This window comes from Melitaea cinxia, chromosome 20 (genome assembly GCF_905220565.1).
Source record: "Melitaea cinxia chromosome 20, ilMelCinx1.1, whole genome shotgun sequence".
NCBI classification, from domain to species: Eukaryota; Metazoa; Arthropoda; class Insecta; order Lepidoptera; family Nymphalidae; genus Melitaea; species Melitaea cinxia.
The window spans coordinates 14,913,392-14,925,927 of record NC_059413.1 but is presented as its reverse complement, the minus strand read 5'-3'; the positions used below and the strand labels follow the sequence as shown (position 1 = coordinate 14,925,927).

The window sequence follows — 12,536 nt, the reverse complement described above, 5'->3', positions numbered from 1 at the left end:
AACTATAAAAATACGTTTAATACTAGCATCGAGTAGGACACAGTGGGTCACCGGTGCGGCGGCAGGAAGCCCAGCGCGGCCAGCGCCGCGTCCGCCGCGGCCACCAGCGGCGCGCGCCAGCGCCACAGCGCCGTGTCGCGCACGGGCTGCGCGCGCAGCTCCGCGCACGACTTGCTGAGCGCCGTGACGCAGTCGGCGCGGTAGTGCTGCAGGCGCGCGTGGCGCGTGTCCAGCGCGTAGGACGAGCACGCGCCGCCCAGGCACGCCAGCGGGAAGTGGTTGTGCAGCGCCAGCACGCGCGCCGTCTCGTGGAACGCCTTCACGTACTGGCCGGGCTTCGTGAAGTTGCGCGTGCGGTACACGTGCTGCAGCATGTGCAGGTAGCGCGGCGAGCCCTCCTCCCAGCCGTGCTCGTGCCGCAGCGAGTCCAGGAAGTATAGGTTGGAGGCGTGGTAGGAGGAGCGCGGCGGCTTGCCGGGCGCCGGCGCGGCCAGCGGCAGGACGCGCTTCATCAGCGAGCTCCAGTCGCCGTCCTCCAGCGGCACGATCACCTCGTCTATGTCGAGCAAGGCCAGCCAGCGGTACTGATACATGTGCCGGTACAGGCAGTCGTTGTACGGGATGAGCTCCATCTGGCGCTTGTGCGTCGTCTTCTTCTTGAGATACATGTGCTGCAGGCCGGGCAGGTTCGGTTGGCCGCCCGGCAGCGTTATGGGCGTCACCTCGGTCACGCCGAGCTCGTTGTAGTAGTTGAGCACCTTCGTTATGTTGGGGTGTACCTGCAACTCGTAGAAGAATATCTTGTCCGCGCCCATGAGGCGTATGAGCTCGATCCACTCGACGAGCCGCACCGACAGGTCCTCGTGCAGGAAGTCGAGCCCCTTCACGCAGACGGCGAACTCTTTCTGCGTGGCGGGCGGCTGCGGGCGGTCGTAGTGAACTCGCAGGTTGTTGGTGGCGCGGTCGCAGGGCTCCACCACGATGCTCACGGAGGCGGGCACCAGATGGCGCACGTCGGGCGGCAGCACGCAGGCCAGCAGGTAGGGCTGCAGCACGCCGTCGCGGTAGTTACCCCACTTACTGTTCCACACGTACTTGTACTCGAGGTTGCGCACCACGACGGGCGCCTCGCGCTCCTCGAACCACAGCTGGCAGTGCGTCGTGAGGTTGGGCTTGATGCGGTCGTGCACGGCCAGCACGCGCACGGCGGGCCCTATGCGCGACGTGTTGCGCGCGTCCATGTAGGCACCGTACAGGTGGAACACGTCTGTTTTCACGCGTAACGTCTGCCAGTACGTGTTGTGGAACTCGAGGTCGTAGATGGAGGGGAAGGGCGCGCAATCCTTCTTCTTGTAGAACTTGTTCTTGTCGTTGCGGTGGCGGTGCCAGTAGGCGAGCGGCAGCGAGGGCAGGCGGCGCTCGGCGTCGGCGCGCAGCTCGTCCTCGGAGAGCACGCGCGTGTCGGTGGCGGGGCGCGCGGGCGGCGGCGTGGAGGGCTGCGGCGTGCTGGCGGGCTCGGACTGCAGCAGCAGGCGCGCGGGCGGCGCGGGGCGCGCGCGCGGCGGCGCGGGGCCCAGGCGGGGCAGCGCCAGCGCCGCCAGCGCGCCCCAGCACAGCAGCGCCGCCAGCCAGCGCAGCCGCGCGCGCCCCGGCCCGCTCCAGCGCGCGCACCACCCCCGCATGGCCTGCAAGCACAGACCGCAATTCCTTAGCGCTCACTCGACACGGAACGAAGCGCGCAACTTCAATATAATTAATGAGATAGGGTACAGCAGAAATATCCTGCTCGATATCAGGAGCAGCCCGACTGGGGAAGTACCTCGACCTTACAGAATATCACAGCTAAATGATACTGAGCTCGTTGGGTTAGGGTCAGCAGCGCGTTTGCAATGCTTCAGGCGTTGCAGGCGTCTATAAGCTACGGTAATCGCGTACCGTCAGGTGAGCCGTACGCTTGCTTGCCGATCTAGTGTATAAAAACCCTCAAGTCATACCACATACACAAGTACATGTCACCGAGTCATGTCGCTGGCCGGCGCCGCCGGGCCGCCGCTCGAGCTGTACATGCGCGCGGACAATTGTTTCGGATATCAAACATGGGTGGGCTCGGTCTTCGTGATTAGTACATTTATTACAATTTGGGCTAAATTATTCAAAACAATGACATATATTATAAATGTCACATAGTAGGAAGTTATTGACAACGTTGACGCAGACGTAGTTATAGTTTTTTCGTGATATGTCAAAGAGACTGACGCAGAAATAAAAATAAGAGCAACAAGACAAAATACATGAATAACAGTTTTATTACGTAAGTCTGGCTTCCCAAACATTTGTTAAAAGTTAGTCAATTATACATATATACTTAATCTAGAAACCTAAATTATTTTTGTGTATGTTTATGTATGTGTATGTATATGTATATGTGTATGTATATGTGTATGTATATGTGTGTCTACAATTCTATATCTATGTGATGTACATGTACGTATATGAGTGTAATATGTCCATGTATATGTTACATAACATTTTTGCGCCCCCATCCCCCACTCCTTAGACCTCTGCCCAAAGATTGCCTGGAAGAGGTCGCTGTATTAGCGATAAAGCCTCCTGTTGCAACTGATGCAAATTCTATTTTTATATATCATTTGTAATGCTGTTAAAACTTTTCTTGGTGTGCGAAATTGTAAATAAATAAATATTTTTAGTTTTTTTCGGGGTCACAAATCAGCTGTCCAAGCTACGCTCAAATTACCATGCCAGCCATCGTCCACCCGTAGATCTCGACAGCCTTCGATATTTTCCCATGCATTAATTTTTTGACCAGCCCGGTGGCGCAGTTTGTGCTCGCCCTGTTTTCTGCTCCGCGGATTGCGGGTTCCATTCCCGCCTGAGTCTGGGTGTAATATTTGTATATATATCTCTATATATGTATTATTTCTATGTACATTTATCGAAAAAAAATATAGGTACCTATACCAGTTGGCTGTTACCTATAACACAAGTATTAAGTTGGACATAGGACCGTAGACGATAGGAACAGACGACCGTATGTGTTATAACAAACAATAATTATTTATCGATCTTGAGACTTTCAATGCAAACGCAACGTTATTAAAATTAAAGTTGTAAACGTTTTAGACACGACATCACGACCACGAGCAAGACAGTAAATAAAGTTAGTTATATTTTAAAATAAATTTTGCTGATTTGGCGTTTCTAGTTATTAGCTCAAATTAAAATATTTAGTTTCCAGGCCAGAGCCTCACGACTACGAGTCCGACTCCGAGCGTCGGAACTAATAATATGAATAATTTGTCGTTAGTCACCGAGTGTCGGTGCGTCGGTCTGTCCGGCAGCGGACTGCGAACGGTTTCCATCGAAATGGCTACTTATCGTTTTATGCATTAGTTGATTTTTATGGTTATTATTTAAATTATTATTATTCAATTAAAGGATTGATATCTCTTAGACCTGAAACCGCGTAATTGAAGTAATGTTTCGAGGTTAATGACCCCTCTCATAAAGTAGGCGTTAGTGACTTACTAATTACTTAATTAGCTTCGGGAATAAACTAGATAAAGAGATAATTTAAATTACTAAATAAAACCTTTACAAAAATGTATCCACTTTGCAAAACGTGTCTTGTAGTTGTAGCTTGACTGCTCGGTAAACAAGCTGTATTGCGAATGTCAGCGATGTTGTGCAAGCAATTAAATCGTAAACGATTATCACGTCCGAGAGACGCAAACAGAAATATAAAAGCAGTTTACATAAAATCTGTGTTGTAAAGTTTAATAAGTAATTTAGTCGAAGACAATGCCAAATAAATAACAGCGCTCTGAAAGTTCGACCTCGGCGCCGTGGTCTTGAGTCAGTTCAGCGCGCGTCGCCGGGGAGCAGCGAGTGTTTTGTAACACCTTGTTAGAGGATTATTAGTTGATGGTTCCGTACTTACAGGTGTGGACACTGGATGTCCTTACTTTTCATTTGTTATCTTCACATCGTAAAAAGCGGACATTTGAAATTTTTACAAAATATGTTTTACTGTGCAATCTTTTGGACATGTATGAAATGTCATAATAATAAAATTTGTAATAAATTTAATAATGTGTAAAGGAGACTGTTCTACAACGAACGCGCTTTTAATGCATTGTAGTGTATAATTTAGCTGCCAAGCTAAATTACATTGCTATAAATGACAGTAGGTAGTACAAAATCTTGCGGGTTTCCCATTCGCACTTGGCCGGACTCTAACGACAAACAACTGAGGGAGCGATGAGCAACGAGTTGTGAGATACGATGTCTGTTAGATGAGGAATGCCGCTTCCTAGCGGAGCGTTGTTGTAGCCACATCTATCTAGATTTAATATGTTTTACGTACACGCAATACTGAGAAGTACAAAACCATCTTCCTGCTTTTCTTATTCATACAAGGTAACATGTCACAAACTCACGATGAGTTGGCATCAGTCAGAGTTACTATCTGTTGTGCTAATGTTATAGAGGCCGCGGTCTAATCTCAGCTCAAGAAAAAATGTTTATATGTGTGACACAAATGTTTGAGCTGGTCTGTGAGTGCGAGTATTTTGCTGTATACCGAAATAGGTTCCTACCTTACTGAGCTGTTTGAGTTTGACGTCGACTCATATTTATTCTTTCAATGTATCCATTATGCTATATCGATGTATGCAAAATTAATGTTTGTGTTTCTCTAATTGATTTAGATTATATCGATACAGTTATTTTAGAAACGAATGCAAACAGTGTCACAACAGTATAGAAACTCGTAAAGAGCAGAGTTCAGGTCGCTGCATATGTGTCGACGAGGAAGAAGGCTCGCGCGGTCGCCGGTCGGGGCGGAGGTCATCGGGTGGATCTATTAGTATCGTTTACTATGAAAAAGAACGTTTGACATCCATTAAAATATACCTAAGTTAAGTAATAAATATGCAAGTACTATATAGATTAAAAGACTATATGGTTAGGAACTTGTTTTAATATTGTCACTTCCTCACTGTTCTGTACATGTAGATAAACACATGACACACATGATTTAAACTGCGTAAGTTTAAGTAGGTACGTAATAAAAGGTGTAAATTAAAATAAGTGCTGAAAAGACAGCATTGAAAATACGGTTTTATAGGCAGTTGTAGTAAGAATATTAAGTTATACAAAATAATACAGGTATGAACAAATTATTTTGAATGGTGTGTTATCTATGTGAGGAGTGTGACACCGCGACACGTGGAAGCATACTGATAAAGAAAAACAAGCAACGAGTATGAGTGTTTGCAAAATGAGTGTAATTTATAAAAGTCGCAATACTCCTAGTCGCAAAATTGAAATATTATTGACTTTAACGTTTCCAGACATTGTTGTATCAAGCCTGTTCTCTGTCACTTCTGACTGTACACGACTTGTGACTCCGACACAGCATTTGCCAAATAGCTAATTAAACACCTCATCAGCTGACATTTAATTTGCATTTTAATACAAATGTGTTTATTTGTGGTATATTAAAATAAACGATATATTAAAATATTAACGGATCTTCCTTTAGAATATAAGTGAAGGATAATTGGCTATGATCTAAAGATGTTTGGGCGGCCTCGCGGCGCGGCTCGCTCGGAACGGTCACGGTCGGCGGCGTACAGCGGCGACGCGGCGGTGCTACACGAGGCAGGCGAGTGTGTGCCGTCTGAAGTGGGACGGAGAGGCCTCAATCGCTTGCAGTTTACCTGCTTGTGATTCCAGGCGCACGGTGACTGCAAACACATAACACTATCACATTACGGAGCTACACTCGGGTGACATTACCGCTTATGCACTCGTAGTCTTTATTACAGCCAGTGACCGTGTAGTTGCGTCGCGTAACAAATTAGTTGCTTGTAAACTTTTGCGACTAATTTTAGAAGAGAGCCTCGCGTGACTGACTCTCCTGTCGAAAATAAAACTAGATATAAGTGCTAACGGTTCATCAAAAACAACCCATAAACAGCGGGGCGTAGAAACCAGTTGTAGCGCCTCGTAAGCAAATTAACTTACATCTTAAGCCGTGTCAATGTTGTACTGATGTTTGTAAAGTTATCTTCTAAGCCTCGATGTCCCGTTACTGGCGCACGTTAAGTGATATAAAAATGATAATAATCACGATTAAGGAAACTTTGTGATAACATAGAAACTATTTTAATGTATCGTCGATTTTAACGTCGCAAGACATATAATATCTCCTACTGTCGGTACGTGATAGAGAAGAGCTTGGGTCAGATATCCGACGACAAAATGCTAATTGCCATTACTCCCTGGCTGCGGGTTGGCACTTTGGTTTTAGCAACTCGCTGTTCTGCTAACGAATAGGCCATTTTTATGTCAGCTGTAAACTTTGCGTGTGATTCCAGATCTCTAACACAAGATATTATCCCGATTCCCGCTGCGCCCGCTCGGCGTGAAGCGCCTATTTATATCGATTCTAATCACCGAGTCCAACCCACTCGTCGCGTCATTCAATAACTATCAGCAAAATGATCTTGTAAGCTTAACTCGTAATTGACGTAGGAGGTAAATATTAGAAAAACTGAGTACAGATCGACACTGAGATACGAGGATACTCCATATGTATGATTTTTCAGCGATAAAAACAACTAAACCAAACGGAGCCTTGGGTTGCCAACGTAAGGCCATTAGCAGCCGATGATCACACGATCGTGATGGTCGTGATGATCGTGCTCGGACGACTCATTCGTGGCGGTGGCACTGAACTGATGATGTCATATCCTTGTGGCGTCACTTATCTTCTAACTTACTTGCTCGCACATCATGACTACAGCTCAATTACATAAATCTCTAGTTTTATGTTTTGCCGAGTATGTAACGTTTGTATGTTATAGCTTTCTGATACAGATATCTTACAGGTCGTGGTACTTTTACAGAGCAAAACGCTTTCTTGTTAGTAATCAACAGGTATATGAACACAATGCGTTAAGTTCAATCATTGCTTACAACTAATTCTGTACCAACTCAAGTTTCTAGCTCTACTGCCGTCAACAAGTCTCATCTGCTCCGCTCGGGACCCTTGCTCTAAACTCTAAGCGCCTGCCGCATCCTCCTCTCAACACCTACTTACACACACGTCGCAGTTACGTCAGCTCGTCTTGTTTAACTTGATAATGACGTAACTGTTCAAATTCTGTCGTTCTCCACAAACCCGTACTTTTTGAAAGTTAATTGTTTAAAAGATTCTCATGTGCTTATGATAATTACCTCAATGTTTCTCTAGCAATGCTCTGTCGAGCGCGCGCCGAGATGGCCGCACGTAATGTTGGACACTTTGTAACGGAATGACTTACTCACTGAAGACTGTAGCTTTCATAAGGCAGTGTTTGTGCACTGAGCGCGCGATGTGTTGTATGCATGTCTCATAATGTTGTCAGCAACGTGTGAGGTGACGTGTGACGTGAGGGCGGGTCGACGCCCGAGGGGGCTGTTTTTGAATGCGCATGCGCACCGCGCGCCGCTATGTCCATCAATTGTTTTAATTTTCTAATAACTACCATTTTATAATTTCTTGTCGAACTACTTTTTCATTTCAGCATTAAAATACAATTTGTATTCATCACAGCATACCATAGATTAATATTTAGCTATAACAGTCGGCTGTTACCTATAACCAAAAACAAAAGCATTACTTTAGAAACAGAGGACGGTGTGTATGTATGTGTGTGTGTGTAAGAAAAAAAAAAGATAGTAATATTAAATTATTTTGTAATTGTGTTAATGTATAATAATGTATTTATCTAAATGTTTGCCATGAAACAAATAATAGAAAAATAAAAAATACGTAAAAAGCAGTTATTTTCAGGCTATCTGCTAATTATTCTAACTCGATACACGTACGAGTGTAGATACACACACGCGCACGTGGCTCATGACATCAATAAAATGAGTCGTTTTCACTTTCGCACACACTGCGCGGCCGCGGCTGTTTGTTTAAACACCAACTATTGAATATTCCCAACTTATCAGCTTTACCGCTAGTTTCGATTATTTCTTCGTTGCTGCTCTCACTACAACGATTCCAAAAATTGTAATCAATTCGGTAAATATTTCACATAATCAAAACGATGATAATATTATGACTCCTAAGGATTATTTGTATTCCTAAGAATTTGTTGAATTTAATTAGCTTCATAGCCAATCACAACTTTGGCGCTGGAAAGTCTAAAATAATCGAGATGATCAAAAAACTTCCGCTAATTTAATTGCATGCATGATTTCTAAAACAGCGAGTATCCTCGGCTGAAGAAATGGCCATTATGTGCCGGAAGGTTGGCAGTGAGCTCGCGTCTAACCAGCTCCCCTTCACCCCGAGCCCTTTGCCGTCGAAACGAGTCAGACTGGAAATACGAGCCGCGGACACGGAACAACTCGGTTTTGTTGAAATTCGCTAACAGCGGCGCAGCTGCGTCCAGACGTCGACGCGGGATTTATTATCTCCTTTACGGGGTCCATGCTCTCAGCGTCTTACACGAGAGCTTAGGTTTTAATTTTTAAATCGAAATGTATGAAAAACAAATTGTAAAACAACATTTTATCTGATTTGTAACATTGGGATAGCCAAAAAGAAGATCGTGAAACGTCCTAAAAATTACTTAGTGTTCCACATCGCTACAGATTTTTTGCATAACAATGCAACATTACGCAAACACAGACAAAACGAAACAAACAAGCTTCCATCCGAAATAGAATATCGACGTGACGCATTCGAAGGACTAAAAAAACTTCGCCTGACGCATATCCTGGTGCTAAGGATCAGGCGCTGGCCCCGCGCCAGACCGGTGCACGGCGGGGCGGTGAGGGGGTGAGAGTGATCATTAATTCGTCAATCAATCGCTTAGCTCGTTACAGCACCGTGTCACAAGTGTTAATTTACACACAAAGGAATCGGTCCGCCGAGTGAGCACTGCGCCCGCGGATACCACCCGTTGACGTCGTGACGGTTTATTGAAGATTTACACACCGTTTCACAAGAAAACATTTATGTTTCAAAAATATATGATTTCGGACAAATTATAGACCATCGCTTGTAAGAAGTACATCACATACTAAAATATTTTGCACTGGCGTAATCTTTACAATGTCTTTTACGCAGTAGTACGTAAGTATGCATCAATACAGTTCGTAAAAGGAGTGTATTACGTGTCTCATTATTATTTATTGGTCACATTCACATTGGGTTTAGTTTACCGTAACTCACGGTAGATCACTATAAATACTGGAGCTAAAAACAAGATGTTATGACTGTACATAACAGTACCGACGATGACGAGAACGTCCGCCTGCGGTCACAGATGCACCACACGCGCAGTTTACATACATACTGTCTGTCCTGCACGTACTGAAAAATCATATTTATTTTGCCTTAGTTTAAAATTGAACTAAAGTTTGATAAATATATACACGTAAGTGCGGGTGGGCATGGACACGATCATGGTACAGAAGTATTATTAGCAGTAGAGACAGCCTTGTTTGAAAAAAAGTTAGTAAGTAAGACTCGAGTTAATACTTGTTCACATTAGCTTATATGGCGCTATCTTTTGGTGGACGCGTGGTTCAGTGCGACGCTGATACGCTCGCAACATGCCATTACCGAGAGATCGAGGACGAGCGGCGGAATTACAAGAATCGCTTCAGAGGAATTCCTAGCATCGACTCCGAGCACATCGCGTCGCTATCGCGTGGTAAATCTAAATTACAACATTTCGGACGGAAACAGCTCAGATAAGATTAGGTCTAAGCTCTGGTTATTACATGCTATAAAAGTTTTTGTGCCTATAAATTATGTTTAGCGGGCGACGTCGATGGCGCGATGAGTCGCTGCTGCTTCGAACCTGTTTACAATTATTGTGAGAAATATGTTCTCAGTAAATTCAATTTTATTACGCTAATAAAAGGCAATCCAATTAAAGCTGAAAGTTTTTTTTACGGGCTGCTCTCGGCTCTAGAGCTCTTCGCTCGAGTGCTAGGAGAACGCGCCAAAGGTTCAGAACGTAACTGTTGCTGTAATAAGTCTTGAAAATATTAAAAAACAAACTCTCCCGATATTCTATTTTTCAATCTTACATATTTACTTCTTAATCGACTTCAAAAAAAGGGAGACGTTTTCAATCCGATTGTATTTTTTATGTGTGTTAACAGAACTTTTGACTAGGTGGACCGATTTCGAAGATTTATTTAATCAAAAAGTGGTGCATGTCATGCGGTCCCATTTAAATTTAAGTGAGTTTGTTTATATCTAAACTACAATCTAAACGTGTCAGAGAGTAGTTTTATTGGAAACTTTTTATTTTTTGTTACGAACACACCGATTCAATATGTATATCTGATGTATTTTATTGACTTCATTTAAAACTCCTGAAAGTGTTGACAGGTTTCTTAACTGCGTATTATTGTGTGTCTGTTTACTACGTCGATCAAGTAACGTAAGCGTTAAGTAGCGTAACAAGCAACATTACACGTTCAAATGAGTGAATGGTAACACCTACACGATCGTTCTAAGTGGCTTGCCTGCTGCTCACAAGCCAATAGACGCCGGAGACGTCCCGTCCTAAACCGGGTCACAGCTCCGACCGCGAGCATGCAGCTGCGACTTTCCACGTAGCTGTAAAACATATCTATCGTCGTATTGTGTTTTTTTTATCGAATCGGTCGAGGTTAGAAAACAAATCGGAATGTCGAACGCTCTGGCGCAACGAACGTGTCGCGCCGAGCTGGTCGGAGCGAATGTCACGAAACGCCCAATCTTTTCTATAACCTTGGGGGGTCGGTCATTATTGTCAGTCGCGCATGCTCTGAATGGGATATAATCTCAGCCATATACGATTCGATGAGCGCTTGATTATTCTTGTAACAGTTAAGCCATTATTTCCTCATCAGTGTCTGAGTTACCCAGCAATTTCAAATACGAAACCGCCGTATTCTCTTATAGTTTTATTCACTAAACGTATTTTAATATTAGATTTCTGCCCACTACTTAAGCAACTGGCTGATGTTTCTTAATAACATGGTAGCTAGTAATCCGTGAATAACAAGGCGAGGAAAGTTCTATGCGGACGAACTCTGACATTCCTCGTAAGAGTCGAGCGGAGTCGTCGGTAGGAAATGTCAGGAGGCAACGACATTTAACAGCGGAACTACAGTGATGCAGCGAGCAGTGCCTATGTGCGTTACTTACGATACTGTACACATGCACATACACACACACATACACAATTGCTAAAAGTTGAGTGAACGTGTTTAAACGCTTTTCTAATAAAGTCATTACATCTCGTGACTCATTGAAAATTATGACAAATCTAAAGATTCCCATTAGACGAATACACTTGGCTGACGACGACGACGATTTTTATCGCAAAGTTTATTGGCTGTAAAAAGTTGTAATTATGTTTTATTAATTCGACGTAAACAACTTTTTATTGCTTTTATATTAAGTATAAACAAGCCACATATAGACAATGTTTTCTATGGTAGGTATCAAAGGTAACATGGTATAGGCATCACCAGCGCGTCGCGGCCTGGGCGCTGCCACTGAGCTCGTCGCGTGCCCGTTATGTCAACAATGGCCAGTTTGCAGTAGAAGCGTTCGAAACTATATCAATTATACACACTTGAACGCTATTCAGCGGCGAGCGGTACTCTACGCATCGATGAGCTGATGGACCGATTATTAATGGCTTTTTTAAAGGTTCGTGGTATTTCAATTAACTTTTTAGAACAATAACTGAAAATAGTTGCTTCTAAAACTTGATCTATCTTACAGAATTTGTATTTTGTTCCATTAATAAAAGTAGTATTTTAGTATTCTAGACCTACTGTAGCCTACCTCTATGCTAAATTTCAGCCACGTCAATCAAGCAACTATGCGTAGAACAAAAGATATATTCATATCATACAAAAAGAAAGAAGCCCATGCCCAGGAGTGAAAGGTTACAGGCTACAACAAGGGGCACTAAATAAATGAACTGCAGTGATACGAGATCAGCGTCAGCAGTCGCAGCAACGTGTCTACGAGATAGTTCACGACTTCACACGTGGTTGACTTACATAAACGTTGCGAGTCTGCTGCACCGAAAGGAGGTCAATCGTGGCTGGATACAGAACAAAAGAAACAGAGTCGGATAAGTGCTAGCCTTCGCCTCGGATCTCTTCGCTCTTATGAAACTTGCGATAAGTTTGGTTCAACTTTCTGCACTCCGCGGCGCGTTTCGTGCCTCGCGAACTACACCAGTGGTCGCTGAGTCGCTGCCCTCGTTTGAAAGTTGCACTTACGCGCTGTTCTATTACTAAAATTAATTTTTAAGCAATCATCATAAATGGGGTGAAAGTAAAAATGTCCAAAATATTAAATGTCTGTCATTGTACGTACATCACGAAAAAAAACTACAGCAATATCTTAATTTAGTCTTCTAAATATTATTTCTTAGACATTACCCTTATCTTTTAAATAAATAAGTTAACTGTGGGTACTAAGACTGTTG

At 43.8% G+C, this 12,536-nt stretch overlaps 1 protein-coding gene across 1 annotated transcript; it reads right to left on the bottom strand.

Annotated features, from left to right (window-relative positions):
• Positions 1-1,682, bottom strand: LOC123663437. The gene has a single exon (XM_045598120.1). The coding sequence runs from the start codon at positions 1,680-1,682 to the stop codon at positions 48-50; it is 1,635 nt and encodes a 544-aa protein (XP_045454076.1). The 3' UTR covers positions 1-47.
• Between the last annotated feature and the right edge of the window lie 10,854 nt (positions 1,683-12,536).

Coding starts and splice junctions, on each gene's coding strand:
- LOC123663437 (XM_045598120.1), bottom strand. CDS start 1,682: ATGCGGGGGTGGTGCGCGCGCTGGAGCGGGCCGGGGCGCGCGCGGCTG.